The following is a 12,322-nucleotide window of genomic DNA, read 5'->3' as shown; positions in this document are numbered from 1 at the left end:
ATGTTACACACCTCTTTTTTCCAATAAAAGGAAAATGCACGTCAGCTTTAGATCTGACCTATATATGTGTGGGCCATAACTGGAAGCTTCACCTCTCTCAAGATTCTCAACCAAATCCAGCCTGGGCAGACGCCTGGGTAGATGGTGAACAACTTCAGAGAGGCTCCCAGCAGGGCCTTCCTCGTGTCACTGCCCACATCCAGATCAAGAAAGAAAAGGGAAGGGGTGGCAAGAGGTGGAACTGCAAGACGAAGCTGCTTTACTAACATAAAATAAGCTCCTGAAATATACTTAGTTTTAGATAGGTCAATTGAATACCTTATTTATTAGACAGTATAACCCAATAACAATCAGAATGTAATAAAGGTTATCAATACAAACAAATACACGTATTTATATGTTAAGGGATAAAAGTAACAAGTACTCATATTGTCCTCTAATGAGGTTTCCTGTTTGTTTTAAACTGAACACAAAGTTAAGGAAATGAGTGAAACAGGATTCAAATAACTGAGAACAACTAAGGGCGCACACTCCAGCTGGCTGCCTTCTATTTCTGTCCCCAGCATTAATAAGCAATGCCCACTCCGGGAAGTAAGTCTCCTACTCACAGAAACAAAGGACTCTACAAGACTTTTGGTTGATTTATTTCCTCACAGACTTTGAACTCAAATCAAATTCTGTGTTTTACTGTGTTCTTGACTTAAGGACAGTAAAACTTAGACCCTTGGTCAAACCTCCTTGAGTAATCCCAATGGGGTGCACTGGAAACCCAAGGCCTTCCATCCCCACACAGTCTGGAAAGGACTCCTGTGACTCCCAGTGTTGCTGTCTTTTATTAAATTAGCTGTCACTGTTGGATTGGTTCTTGGACCACTTCCGAGATCCTGTGATGGCAGCGGATGGCCTACCATAATACCTTCTTAATGCTATCACCTCTGTTTCTCCCCAAACTCTTTCTGATCGAAAACACTGCAAGTAAAAATTGAATGTATTTAAGTATGCAATACCCATCCAGACCCACAGCTGCATCTGCATACATGGGTGCGTGTTTGTGTGCGTACTTTTAAAAGAGGCACCCTATGGATCTAAAGTCCCCAAGTCCTTGACACTTGGCCTTTACTTCCCCAATTATTTTGACAGTTGGGAGACGATGCAGAGGGATTAGAGCAAGCCAGACATCAAACCCATTTATTCTGAATCTTAAATGGTGAGTTTTATCAATATTTTGGTTACATTGTTTCACAAAGAACAAATTAACATCCTGTTTGAGGTCTCATATTTGATTGCTTTGGGATTAGTGACACTTCCTTGGCATAGGAGCCCTGCACCCATCATCTCTCAGCTGTGTCTTAATAACAGTGTTGCACAAGAAGCATTTGTAAAACCGCTCCCGGGTGCTTTGACCAATACCTTTAGTTGCTGTGGCTTCCAAGTGGCTTCCTGCCAGGTGCCTGCCCCAGTGTCAACCAAGACCTTTCCTTAGAAGATCCCGAGGAAGAAGGGCTGATCCTGTCTTCTTTGTAGCACCTGATCACTGTGCTCTCTCAAGGTGGATCCAAACAAGGTAAAGCACTCCAGGAAAACAGGGCCAAGGGGATCTGGTCACGACAGCGACACAAGCATCACAGTTCAGGCCCACCCAGCAATGCCAGGTTCTTAAAGGATTCCAAGTATAAATAAAAATAAATAAATAAATAAAATCCAGGTTGCGAGTTCTAAAGATGCATCTGAGAGACTCTCTCAGGAAGAAAAAGCAGACTTGTCCATTTGCTATTGTTACTCTGATAGACAGACACTTTTGGTTTGGTGTGGTCTCATTCAAAACAAAATATTCAGGTTTTGTTTTGTTTTATCTCATCCATGAATTCAGCATACATTTTCTCCCTCCACCCCAACCCCAGTGAAGAAGTTAAAAGTGGGGTAAGGATGGAGGGCCCTGTGTGCAAAGAAAATAAAGCTTCTCAAGAAAACACAAACAATACAAAACAAAACCACACTCAGTCCAGTCTTGCACACTTGGCTCCTCTGGATAAAGCACTTCCTGACAGGTTCACAATGCCCCGCCCCCTCCCATCCACCCAGGGGACAAGTACAGAATGAGGGTGAAGCCATTCTTCCTCTTAAGGCTCTACAGACACACAGGGGACACAGGTCAAGGACTGTCCCACGGGTAGTTCTTTGCCAGGCTCTTGCTTTGAGCCTCAACTGCAACCTGCAGTCCATCCTGGGGTCCACAGCAGTGCTCCTGCCACCGGGACAATGACACAATGTACAAACAAAAGAAGGTAAGTCAATGGTCCCAACAATAGAATCCGATATCGACTTTACAATCACAGGTACAAACTGCTCAAATCGATAATAATTTCATTTCTCCTTAAGACCTTGTCGTCTAAAACTAATTAGAGGCCAGGTTCCCGAGGAATTGTCAATATTCAAAGAAAATACTGGAGATTTAGGAGGAAATCATTCTTGGACCGCAACAGTCTGACAGAGGCTGGAAATGTGTTGTCCTATTCTGGCAAGTTGAGGGTGTTATGAAGGGGGGATTCCCGCGTCCAGATTGCAACTTCCCCATCATGGGGGCGGGGGCTGAGTCTATAGAGGAAAAACCAAGAAGCCCGAGAACGTGGAGTACTTCCAGCCCCCCATAAGGTTGCCCCTCTCCAGTTTAAGGTGCACTTTGTCCTCCCTTTCCATGAGCAGTAGGACTCCATTGCTGGCCGCTTCTCTGGTCACATCCTGGTCTCCTGCAAACGCTGAGATCACTGGGTAGCCATTCTGCATTAAACTGACCTAAAATGCAGAGGGGAAAGCTCAGCAGACCATAAGGAATCCCACTCCCACCTGCTGTTTTCTTCCCCACCCCCATCCTTAGAGCCCACAAGAGGGGCCTGATGGAGAGGATCCCCAGTGAGCAGGGCCAAGAATCTCTGGAGAGCCCCATTCCTTAGTTCCTCAGCCTCACAGAGCCAAGGAATGGGCCTTCAGCAGTGAGAAATCATTCACCACACTGCACGGGCCCCCCATGAAAGCTACCCACCTGGATGGTTTGCCTGTTGTACACTTTGACCACATGGAAGCTGAAGCTATAGATCCCTTTTCGCGGAGCTACAAATATACTGGAGGCAAGATCAAAATGGTTGCCGATATTTACTAAGACCTGAAAAAGAAGAGGGAATACAGTACTAACAGCCAGCTGCTGCTCAGCCTGTTTTAATGATGCTCAGACAACAACTGACACCGGTTCCTGCATTAATGCAGCAGCCGGCAACACTGGCTCGGCTCAGCCAGGCCTCCCCAGGAAGGGGGCAGAGCTGAAGTTATACCATCCTGCAGCAGGAACCGATTTCAAAGTTATTCTAATATGTCATCATTTTTAAAGATTTTTCAGCTATGATTTATTCATGCATTCAGAAAATGAGTGTGAATTTGATATGCTTGGAGTCAGGGCAGAGAGAAAGGAACTGGAGACAGACACTAAGCTTGGTAAATAGCAGTAGCTCAAGTCTGTTCCTGAGATCTGTGGGTTACCTACCACACCTTCAACATGAAGCTCTGTTTCACAAACACAGTTCCATACCTGATGTGGGGAAAAGGGCCATGGAGCAAGAGGCAGATTAGGTGCCATAAAAGGAAGCCAGGACCTAACTCCACCTGCCCCCAGGAAAGAAATGGTCTCTGAGACATGCCCCCCCCCCCATTTCCCAGCCCCTGGCATCACACAGTAGGTGCTCAGTAATGCATACTGAATGAAAGAGTTTTGTCAGTAAACAATGACTGCTGCCTGTTTCTCCTCACTTTCCTCTGAGCAACCTGTTTTACCTGTTACTTGAGCAATGGTGTCATACAGATGAGTTTCAATAAATAAAAAGAATTGAACTGGTAGCTTGGGCACCCACAGCTCAAACTAAGAGAATTCTACAACATGCAAGAAAATAAAGGAGAGAATTTGCCACCTGACAGGAGATCACATGACCCTGTCAAAGGTTTTCCTCAAATATGAGGGGACCAGAGGGTTACAGTATCATAGCAGAATTTGTAGAATGGCAGGTTCCCAGTTATGACCCAACCCCCTTTCAGACATTCTAGACAGAATCTGGCCAATTTTTGTCCAGATCCCGCCCCCCATCCCTCCTCATATACAAATTATAATTCAGTAAAAATAATTAAATGGCCCACTGGTGCTTTGGTTTCTAAAACAAAAAGCCAACAGCAACAACACCCTAGATTCAAGATTTCATCATCTGATCAGAAAATAAGCCTCAGCCTGAGTAACTCTGGTGGTTACTTCTTACACACTCATTGTAAGTGAACAGCTGAGATCCTGAAGCCAAGGTAGCTTGAGGAACTCCCCAGCGTCCTGGACCCTCCCCTCAGCCCACCTGGGCCCAACTGTTGAAGAGGAAGCCCTCCAGGGCCCCTGCTCTCCATCTTCCTCACAATGCTTTAAAGGAGAATAAAGAATGCCCCACTTGGGCCCTGAGGGTTGCTCCTTCCCTTCACAGGCACTCCTTTGCCTCAGTTCTGAATTTAGAAAACTGGCAAATTCACAGCATTGGTGCAGATGAAAGGACACCCATCCTGGCCCTGAAAAGTGGACCTCAGTTAAGACCTAGCCCTGCTCAGTTTCCTTATCTGTAAATTAGAATTCTATTACTACTGATCCTGCCCTTCATCACCGTGTTCTTGACACCCCAAAGAAATGGTGGATGTGGAAATGCCGTGGAAGCTATTGGTAAGACATTGGGAAATGAAAAATAGTTACAAAATAATAGCACATAGAGAACAACTTATTAATAGAGCACACGGTTCCCGAATGCTCTTTCATTGTTATCTCCAAGATTTGGAAATGAGTAAAATATTTTTATATCTTAAATAAATAAAAACATAAAAGAAAAATCCCCCCTCCCCCGGCAATACACCCCTTCAAACAGAAGATCCTTAATAAGATTTACAAAATGAATACACTGGCCTACAAAGAGGCCAGGTGTGTGTGTGCCTGCTATTGCTTAGGTTCTGGAGCTGACTGGTGGAGACAATAAAGCCACCAGAAAGTGTTCAGGAAGCACAGGTATGCTCAGGGATGGCCCAGTGCTCCCTTGTGTGGGAAGTGCTTGGGCAAAAGGATTAGCTGATGAGGTAAAGTTTGAAAAACACTAAAAGGCTCTTTAATTTGTTTCTGAAAAAGAATAGGAATCAACCCTGGAAGGACACAAAAGGATGGTCACAACCTTTAACCCTTAACACCAATCACCCAGAGAAAGAATTGCAAAGGCTTGACCATGTCTGAGTCTTGATTGCTTGGAACCCAGTGACAGAAGTTAAGTGACTTGCAGCAAAGTAAGTCATTGCTCTTTGTTCTTATTTATACAGCTAAATTACATATTGACATATTGTGTACAGTGCATTTGCATACTGTATGTTTCATTTTCTATACCTTGTTTTTATATAGCCATGTTATTTTGTTTTATATTTATATAATGATTCCTGCTCTTTCCCCTACAACCTTCCTCACTTATTTTTCTCCCTACTCCATCTTCTAAAATAAACATCTCTTCTGTGATCTGGGCTAGGCTTTTGGAGTATTCCTTTTCTGAATGGGGGAGTTTGGAATGCACTCAGCCCTTAGGTTGGCACCTGACTGCCTGAAGATCATCAACCACAAAACGCTCCACCGCCCCCAGCCACCCACCCTCAGCAAAAAGTAAAACTGGCAACGTTTCCTTTTGGGAAATATATTTCAAATATCAGTTTTACAGGACCTTTATCTTAGATATCTTTAAGGGATTCTCAGTAATCCAAGTGCTCAGTAAACTGGTAATTTAAGAATACGAATGCTGCAACGTGGAAAAGGAGTGAAAAGAAAGAGAACAGTGAGCCAAAAGGTAGGGCAGAGCAGAGGGGAGGGAGCTCCCGGGAACTCCAGGTCGGAGAAAAGGGAACCTCAGCTCTGGCCCCCTGCCCCGCCTTCTCCTCCCCGGCGGCGGGTGGGAGAGCGAGCCGGCTGACCTGGTCGAAGTAGATGGTCATGGTGCGGTTGCTCATCTCCGACGGCTCGTGGTTGGTACTCCGTGTGGCAGAGAAGGCCACCTTGGCGCTGCCGGAGCGCACGGAGATGCCCAGGGAGGAGGTGACCGCGCCATCCGCCGACGGGCTCGAGTCGCACACCACCAGGCACTTGCCCTCGAGTACGATGGGCTCCGTGTCATTCTGCGCCCGCACCGGGCAGCAGGCTGGCAGCAGCAGCAGCAGCAAGGCCAGCGCCGCCCCCAGGCAGGAGCCACAGTCGGCCGGCTCGCGCAGCGCCCCCCGGCGCCCGGGCATGGTCAGCCGCGGCCCGCGGGGGCCCCGACCGGGCGCCGGCATCTGGGCTGGGGGGCGGCGCGCAAGGCAGAGGCAGGCGTGGGCTGGAAGAGCGCCAGGAAGCGCGCAGGATCGCTCCGGGACAGAAGTAGCCTTCTCTGGCCTCGGTTCCCTGCTTTCCCGGTCAAGGCCAAGGGAGTTCTCAGAAGGAGGGTGCCAGCGGACCTGTCAGGGCAAAGAACCCAAACCCTTAGGTAGGGAGGCAAAGCTAGGGGGAGGGGCGGAGGGGAGCAGGTGCCAGCGGCTCTTGGGCTCCCTTCCGGAAGGCCGTCCCCCTGGTCTGAGCACAACTACCCCCATCCCCGACTTGGCCCAACAGGTTCGGAGAAAGCCCGAGCGCGCGGTGCTGCGCGTCGGTGAAGGCTCCTGCGTGGCTCGCGCAGGGGTGCGTGAGGTCAAGGACCCGCGATGCTGCAGAACCTCATTGCTACGACAGAGTCCGAGACCCTGGAGAGGGCGTCAGCGCCGCCCCCTGCCCACTCAGCTAAAGGAAGAGGGGGTTTAAGAAGCGGATAGAGAAAAAGAAACTGATTTACCGTCTTCATTTCAGCGGCATTTTCTTGAAAGTCAAACAAAAAAAAAAAAAAACCTCCTTTTCCTGCCTTTCCTTTAACCCTCTATTTTTCCGTAAGAAGGTGTCTTGTGGCAGCTCGTTTTAAAAAATAATAATAATTCAATTTTCTACCCAAAGAACAAACCCCCCGAGAATCTCCTTAGGGTGAATGGGATTAAGAGGAGATAAAAAGGAGAGAGGAGAAAGACAGGTGCGGGGGAGACTAAAGCCAAGACCCACTGCCAAGGATCCCAGGGCTACTGATGAGCCCCCCTTGGGTCCACCTCTTGGATTCTTCTCCTGCAAAGAGCTGAGGATTCCACCAACAGGAATCCCAGGCTTTGCTGATTTTCCAGCCCTTGTTTCTGAACCCCGCGTCCGCTCTTCGCCTGTAAATTTCTGCTAACTTATATGCCTTTTGACACTTTCACCCCGTCCCCTCTTTCATTAAACCAGACAGGTCATTCCGATACCCAGCCAAGAAGCAAAACGCAAAGATGCCTGCCTCCTCACAGCTCTCAGCCTCCGAACAACTCTTCCAGTGTTCTTTCTAAGAACAAGAGAAGTTTATTCTCGATAAATATTCTCTGTCCTCAGTCCCCATGCAAGATGATTGCGATATTCTTCCCTCACCCTCCTCTCTCTCTCTCTCTCTCTCTCTCTCTCTCTCTCTCTCTCTCTCTCTCTCTCTCTCCCATAGAACATAGACTTGTGATGGTCCTCATGAAAATGCATGCAAGAGGGCAGTTAATTCGAGGCTCCTGGCGGGGTAGGGCCGGGATTTGGTTACCTGGAACATCCATGATGGGCGAGTACAGCTGTCCGCGAAGTTGTTCTGCTTAGAGAAAATGAGGCGAGCGGTAGCTGGCGGGAGGAGGACTCCGAGCGCGACCCTTTCTCCCAGCGCGTGGCCAATAACCGCGCCGCCCCGCCCTGCCGCTTTCCCGCGCCGGCCCGCGCGGGCTCCCGGTACACACCACGCCCCGCGCCCGCGCGCCCCACGGCCGCACCGCGCCGCGCCCCACTCTGCGTTCGCCGGGTGCCTCTAACCCCTACGCTTCGCGCCCGGCACTGAGCCGCACCGAGTCCTCAGCCGCACCACGCGAAGCCCGCTGCCTGGGGCTCCTCAGCTGCTGCGCCCAGCGCGCCCACAGCGCGCATCGCTGGCGGGACCTCTTGGCCCTGGCCTTTCCTCCAGACTCCGGAGGGCAAAGCCCAGCGTTGCCAACGCCCTAAGGCCTGTGTGCATAGCAGTCGTCCGGGGCTCCGTGTGCCTTCCCGCCGCCCGCATCCCCACCCCGCACTCAGCACCCTGGTCCAGCTCTCACCCAAACACCCAGAGCGAAATCCTCTTAGATGCCTTTTTAAAAATTAGGCACCTTCAAAAGCACCAGTGGCGTCTCTTCTTTTAGATTCTTTCTTTCCTTTTCCAAATTCTCTCCAACTCTTAATCTTGAATAGCGTGATCACTTTCATAATTAAGAGGACAAAAAAAAAAAAAAACAGTTAAAAAAAAAAAAAAAAAAAAGACTGGTATGGAGCTAGGAAGCTTTTGAATTTAAAGGTTTAAGGGCCGTGGTTCCAGAATCTCCAGTTTGGGAAACGTCAGGTTTTGGCAAGGATTGAAGAAATGCCTCCCTCCTAGGTTTATGTGTCTGCTCCTCTGAACCTCGGGGCTCCTGGAGCGCTTTGGCACCGCGCTGATTTATTAAAACATCGGCTCTAAGCTCTAACGACCTGGGTAGACGCGCCGGGTTTCCCAGTTGCGCCTGCAGCAAGGGCGAGACGCACAGGCACGGACGCGGGGCGCCACCTATGGGTGCTGGTGCCTCCCTGCCGCAGGCTGCGGACAAGCGGACTCAGGCAGAACCTTGGGGGAGACCTAGGGACAAGGATGGGGATTGCGGATAGTCTCCGTTCTCCCCTAAATGCAGTGCTTGCCTCTGCAAAAACACAAAAAAAATATGTAGAATTCTTTCCAGTATCCTTCAATATCTTTGCCTGCGACCAAAAAAGATAAAAAGTGAGGGGGGCAGCATTTTCATTTTTCAGATCTTTACCACTGACAGACTCTGCCAAGATGATAGTCGCTGCAGTCAGATTGTCTTCGGTTCTACACAAGGTTTGCACGGACTACTGGCTGATAGTCCATACCACCCTTAAACAAAGGCAGTACAGTCTTTAAATGGCACTTTATAACCTGATTTTTTTTTTAAATATTGGTCTTTGGCTTGCATAATAATGTCTTTTCTGATAGGCTGATCAGAGATGAACCCCAAGTCTACCAACGCAGTTCATTAGAACTGAACGAATGCATTTCTTATTCTTCCAGAATTTAGACGGAACCTTCTTTCCTTTGAAGATTTAGGCAATACTTGGTTCCACTCTAAGAAATGTGTCTCTTCAGGTAAGCCTTCGGAAGGCCTTTTCTGCTGGCTTTCTCGGGCTGCTCTCTGTCTTAGAATAGAACTAGCTGTAAGGCCTGTGCTGTGATGAAGCAGTCCACGTCTAACCCGTCCAGCTGGAATGGAAGGCTAGGGCAGAGCGAACTCACAGCGCATGGTCAGGTGAGGCAAGCCATTTCCTGGGGGCCGAAGGATATTACAAGAGCCTATGAGTTAAATATATTCTATTGACATAATTTCCAAAACTGTACAGACTACAAAAGACTCCATAATCTGTCATCCCCCTAAACTATATCCACTAAAATCCAGACTACACTAAAACATTTTATTCATATATTGGTTGTGTACACTGGGCTTTGTGGGAAGTTTTTTTTTTTTTTTTCTAGGACACTACTGGTTGCTAAGTTTTACTCTCGTTTCTGTGAGTTTAACACAATGGAAATATCACCTTACTATTCCAGTAGCACATTATTTCAGATACTTCAACATTTCATAAGTTGATAGTCTCTTATTGTCAAAATAAACACAACTCTATCAGATCATTACCGAGAGTACTGATTCGGGTGCAAGACTAATTAAAAAAGGGTACTAGATCCATGAAAGAAATGTGAGGCATAGACTGATTGTTAGAGCATTTGGGGATGCTAATTAAGTAAAGGTATGAAAGTCATACCTCTGAAAAAAAATTTAAGTAACAGCAAACAACTTTCTTAAATGCCACACTATAGCATTTCTTTTAACTAATGAAAATGCAAACACACATGAACCAAATTTTATTATCAGCTTTGTAGTTAAATTTTTTTCTATGTGGCAATGAAAATACTTAAGAAACCTTTAACCTACATAATGAACTAGGTTATATAATGAAAACAATAAGCATTGTTATATAATGGGAAAAAACAGGTTAGGTTTGAATTTAAGTTTCAGATTATATTTATAAGGAAGTTAGTAGTGGTGAAAGGCAACATAATGACAGATAAATGTTTATTGATTCATTGATTTATTAGTTATTCCACTTATAATAGTGGGTCAAGTGATAGAATTTTAGCTTGTAAATGTTCAGAAAAAAATTGGAATATAACTAAAATATAAGTCAAAACTTTTTCAGTTTTCTCAGCAACTGATTTTTGTCCTCTTTTCATGTTACCATTAATTTCTGCTCTCAGTGCTAGGACATTAGTAGTAGACTCCACTCTCTAAATTCATGGACATCTATTACTATAGACAGTAATCACAGTGTCAACCACATATTGAACACCTGTCATGTGTCAGTTACTTCAGCATGCCCTTTTTATAGGCTACAAAATACAGCTTTACACCCACCCTGTGGGAGAGACAGATGGTCATACATAGCTGCAGTGAAAGTGTTCTGATGTTAAAAATAAAGTGTGGGAGAAGAGGCTGGGATAATTCTAGTTCTCTTCCTTTCAATTGTCCAAAATATTTATCTCTCGTAGATTTTAAATTTGTCTTATTTGGATAGAACCCATTACTGAAATGCATTTAGTGTGCATTACAGTTTTCTCTTAATTCTTTAAATTACTATGTCATATTTATGATTTTGATCTAGATGTGTCTTAAAAATAATCTATCATCAATTTCACACTCAGGGACGTTAAAGCCATAAACGTAATTTGACAAACATTAGCATTAATAAAAAATAATTTTCTGAAATTTTTAGCAAATATATAGTCTAGAGGGTTATTAAGATATGGAAAATATATAATCAAATATAGGGCACACTCTGGTGATTCATGATAAATTGTTTAGATATGCACATTGATATTTCTCAGTGAAATAAAAATATTACTGAAGTGCCCGCTAACTTAAAAATGTATCACATCAATGAAAAGTATAAAAACTCAAGGCTAGTGTGTGATTTTGTATAAAGTAATAGGAACATAAATAAAATTCTTTAAAAATTGTCATCAGTTCTAAATCAGTCACTGTATAATAGAAAGAGCAAGAAAAGTTTATGTTTATGAGCAATTGGTTTGTGTTTATTGACTGAAATTTCAAGTAATCATAACATCTTGGCCAAATTAGCGTAATAATTGTTGATTCTGTTAAAAATTTAGGCTGGTTGAGCTCAGGTCAATGATGACTGTTCATATCATAATAGTCACATTGTGCTAAACGAATCATCACTGCCACTCCACAACACGCTGAAATATTTTCACAGACCTTCTAACAGTTATTTTTATGGCACACATGTCAACATTCAATAAACATTCTTTAAAAATATGATTTTAAAAATTTCCTTTTATTAGCAAAGTGACCATATATAGAGGAAACTTGACCACAGTGCAATAATACGTCAATATTGTGAAACGAACATACTGAGCTATAAAAGGACACTTATTAAATTCTTCCTTTTGACTTTTTTTTTAAGTCTGGTTATCGTCTCTCTGGGGATGAACATTAGGGTCTGAGACACCTGGTGTGGCTGGGGAATTGAAAGCACATAAGTAACCCATGTGCGTTTCCTGCAGTGCCCAAGCTGCTTCTTTGTGTGTGTGTGTGTGTGTGTGGTGCTGGGGATTGAACACGTGAAGCAAGCACTCTACCAACTGAGCTATATCCCCAGTGTTCCTTCATTCTTAACATGGCACATCTTGAAATTCATGTACAAGGAAAATTAATAGCTTTGTGGATTTCTAATATTTGAAATATGGAACACCTACAGACAAGGAACTATTGGTTAGGAAAGAAACGATTTATCTTTATACTTTGGAGTTATTTCTCAATGTCCTATTTAATCCTAATATTTAAATGCCTCTATTTCATGGTAGCAAGTGTCTCTATTAATTTACCAAATCGGCTCAAATGCCTAACGTCTGTCATTTCAGTCCTTTCAAAATAAAATAATTTACAAACAAGGACACCATCTGGCAACTTTTATTTCTCAATGAGAGATAGTTATTTCCTAGATAAAACTTCCTTCTGCAAATTGTTGCTTAAAAAAATAAATTCTACTGGTACAAAAAGCAGTAGAAAAACA

General features: G+C 44.9%; 1 protein-coding gene across 1 annotated transcript; it reads right to left on the bottom strand.

Moving 5' to 3' along the window:
• Window positions 1–2,595: 2,595 nt before the first annotated feature.
• On the bottom strand, window positions 2,596–6,366 carry Cbln2 (cerebellin 2 precursor). Its single transcript, XM_027935362.2, has 3 exons — window positions 6,010–6,366; window positions 3,041–3,160; window positions 2,596–2,793 (listed from the first exon to the last, which is right to left on the bottom strand). Exons 1-3 carry the CDS (start codon window positions 6,364–6,366, stop codon window positions 2,596–2,598), a joined length of 675 nt encoding a protein of 224 aa, XP_027791163.1.
• Window positions 6,367–12,322: the final 5,956 nt, after the last annotated feature.

Source organism: Marmota flaviventris, chromosome 16 (genome assembly GCF_047511675.1).
Source record: "Marmota flaviventris isolate mMarFla1 chromosome 16, mMarFla1.hap1, whole genome shotgun sequence".
Taxonomy (NCBI): domain Eukaryota; kingdom Metazoa; phylum Chordata; class Mammalia; order Rodentia; family Sciuridae; genus Marmota; species Marmota flaviventris.
Note: the sequence above shows the minus strand (reverse complement) of the source record. Positions and strands in the feature narration are given on the sequence as shown.

What these genes read in the sequence shown, in the direction of transcription:
- Cbln2 (XM_027935362.2), bottom strand. Translation starts at nt 6,366, where the DNA reads ATGCCGGCGCCCGGTCGGGGCCCCCGCGGGCCGCGGCTGACCATGCCC. An exon ending in TGACCATCTACTTCGACCAG is followed by an intron (nt 3,161 to 6,009) that starts GTCAGCCGGCTC and finishes CTTCTTTTTCAG; the next exon opens with GTCTTAGTAAATATCGGCAA. An exon ending in ACAACAGGCAAACCATCCAG is followed by an intron (nt 2,794 to 3,040) that starts GTGGGTAGCTTT and finishes TCTGCATTTTAG; the next exon opens with GTCAGTTTAATGCAGAATGG.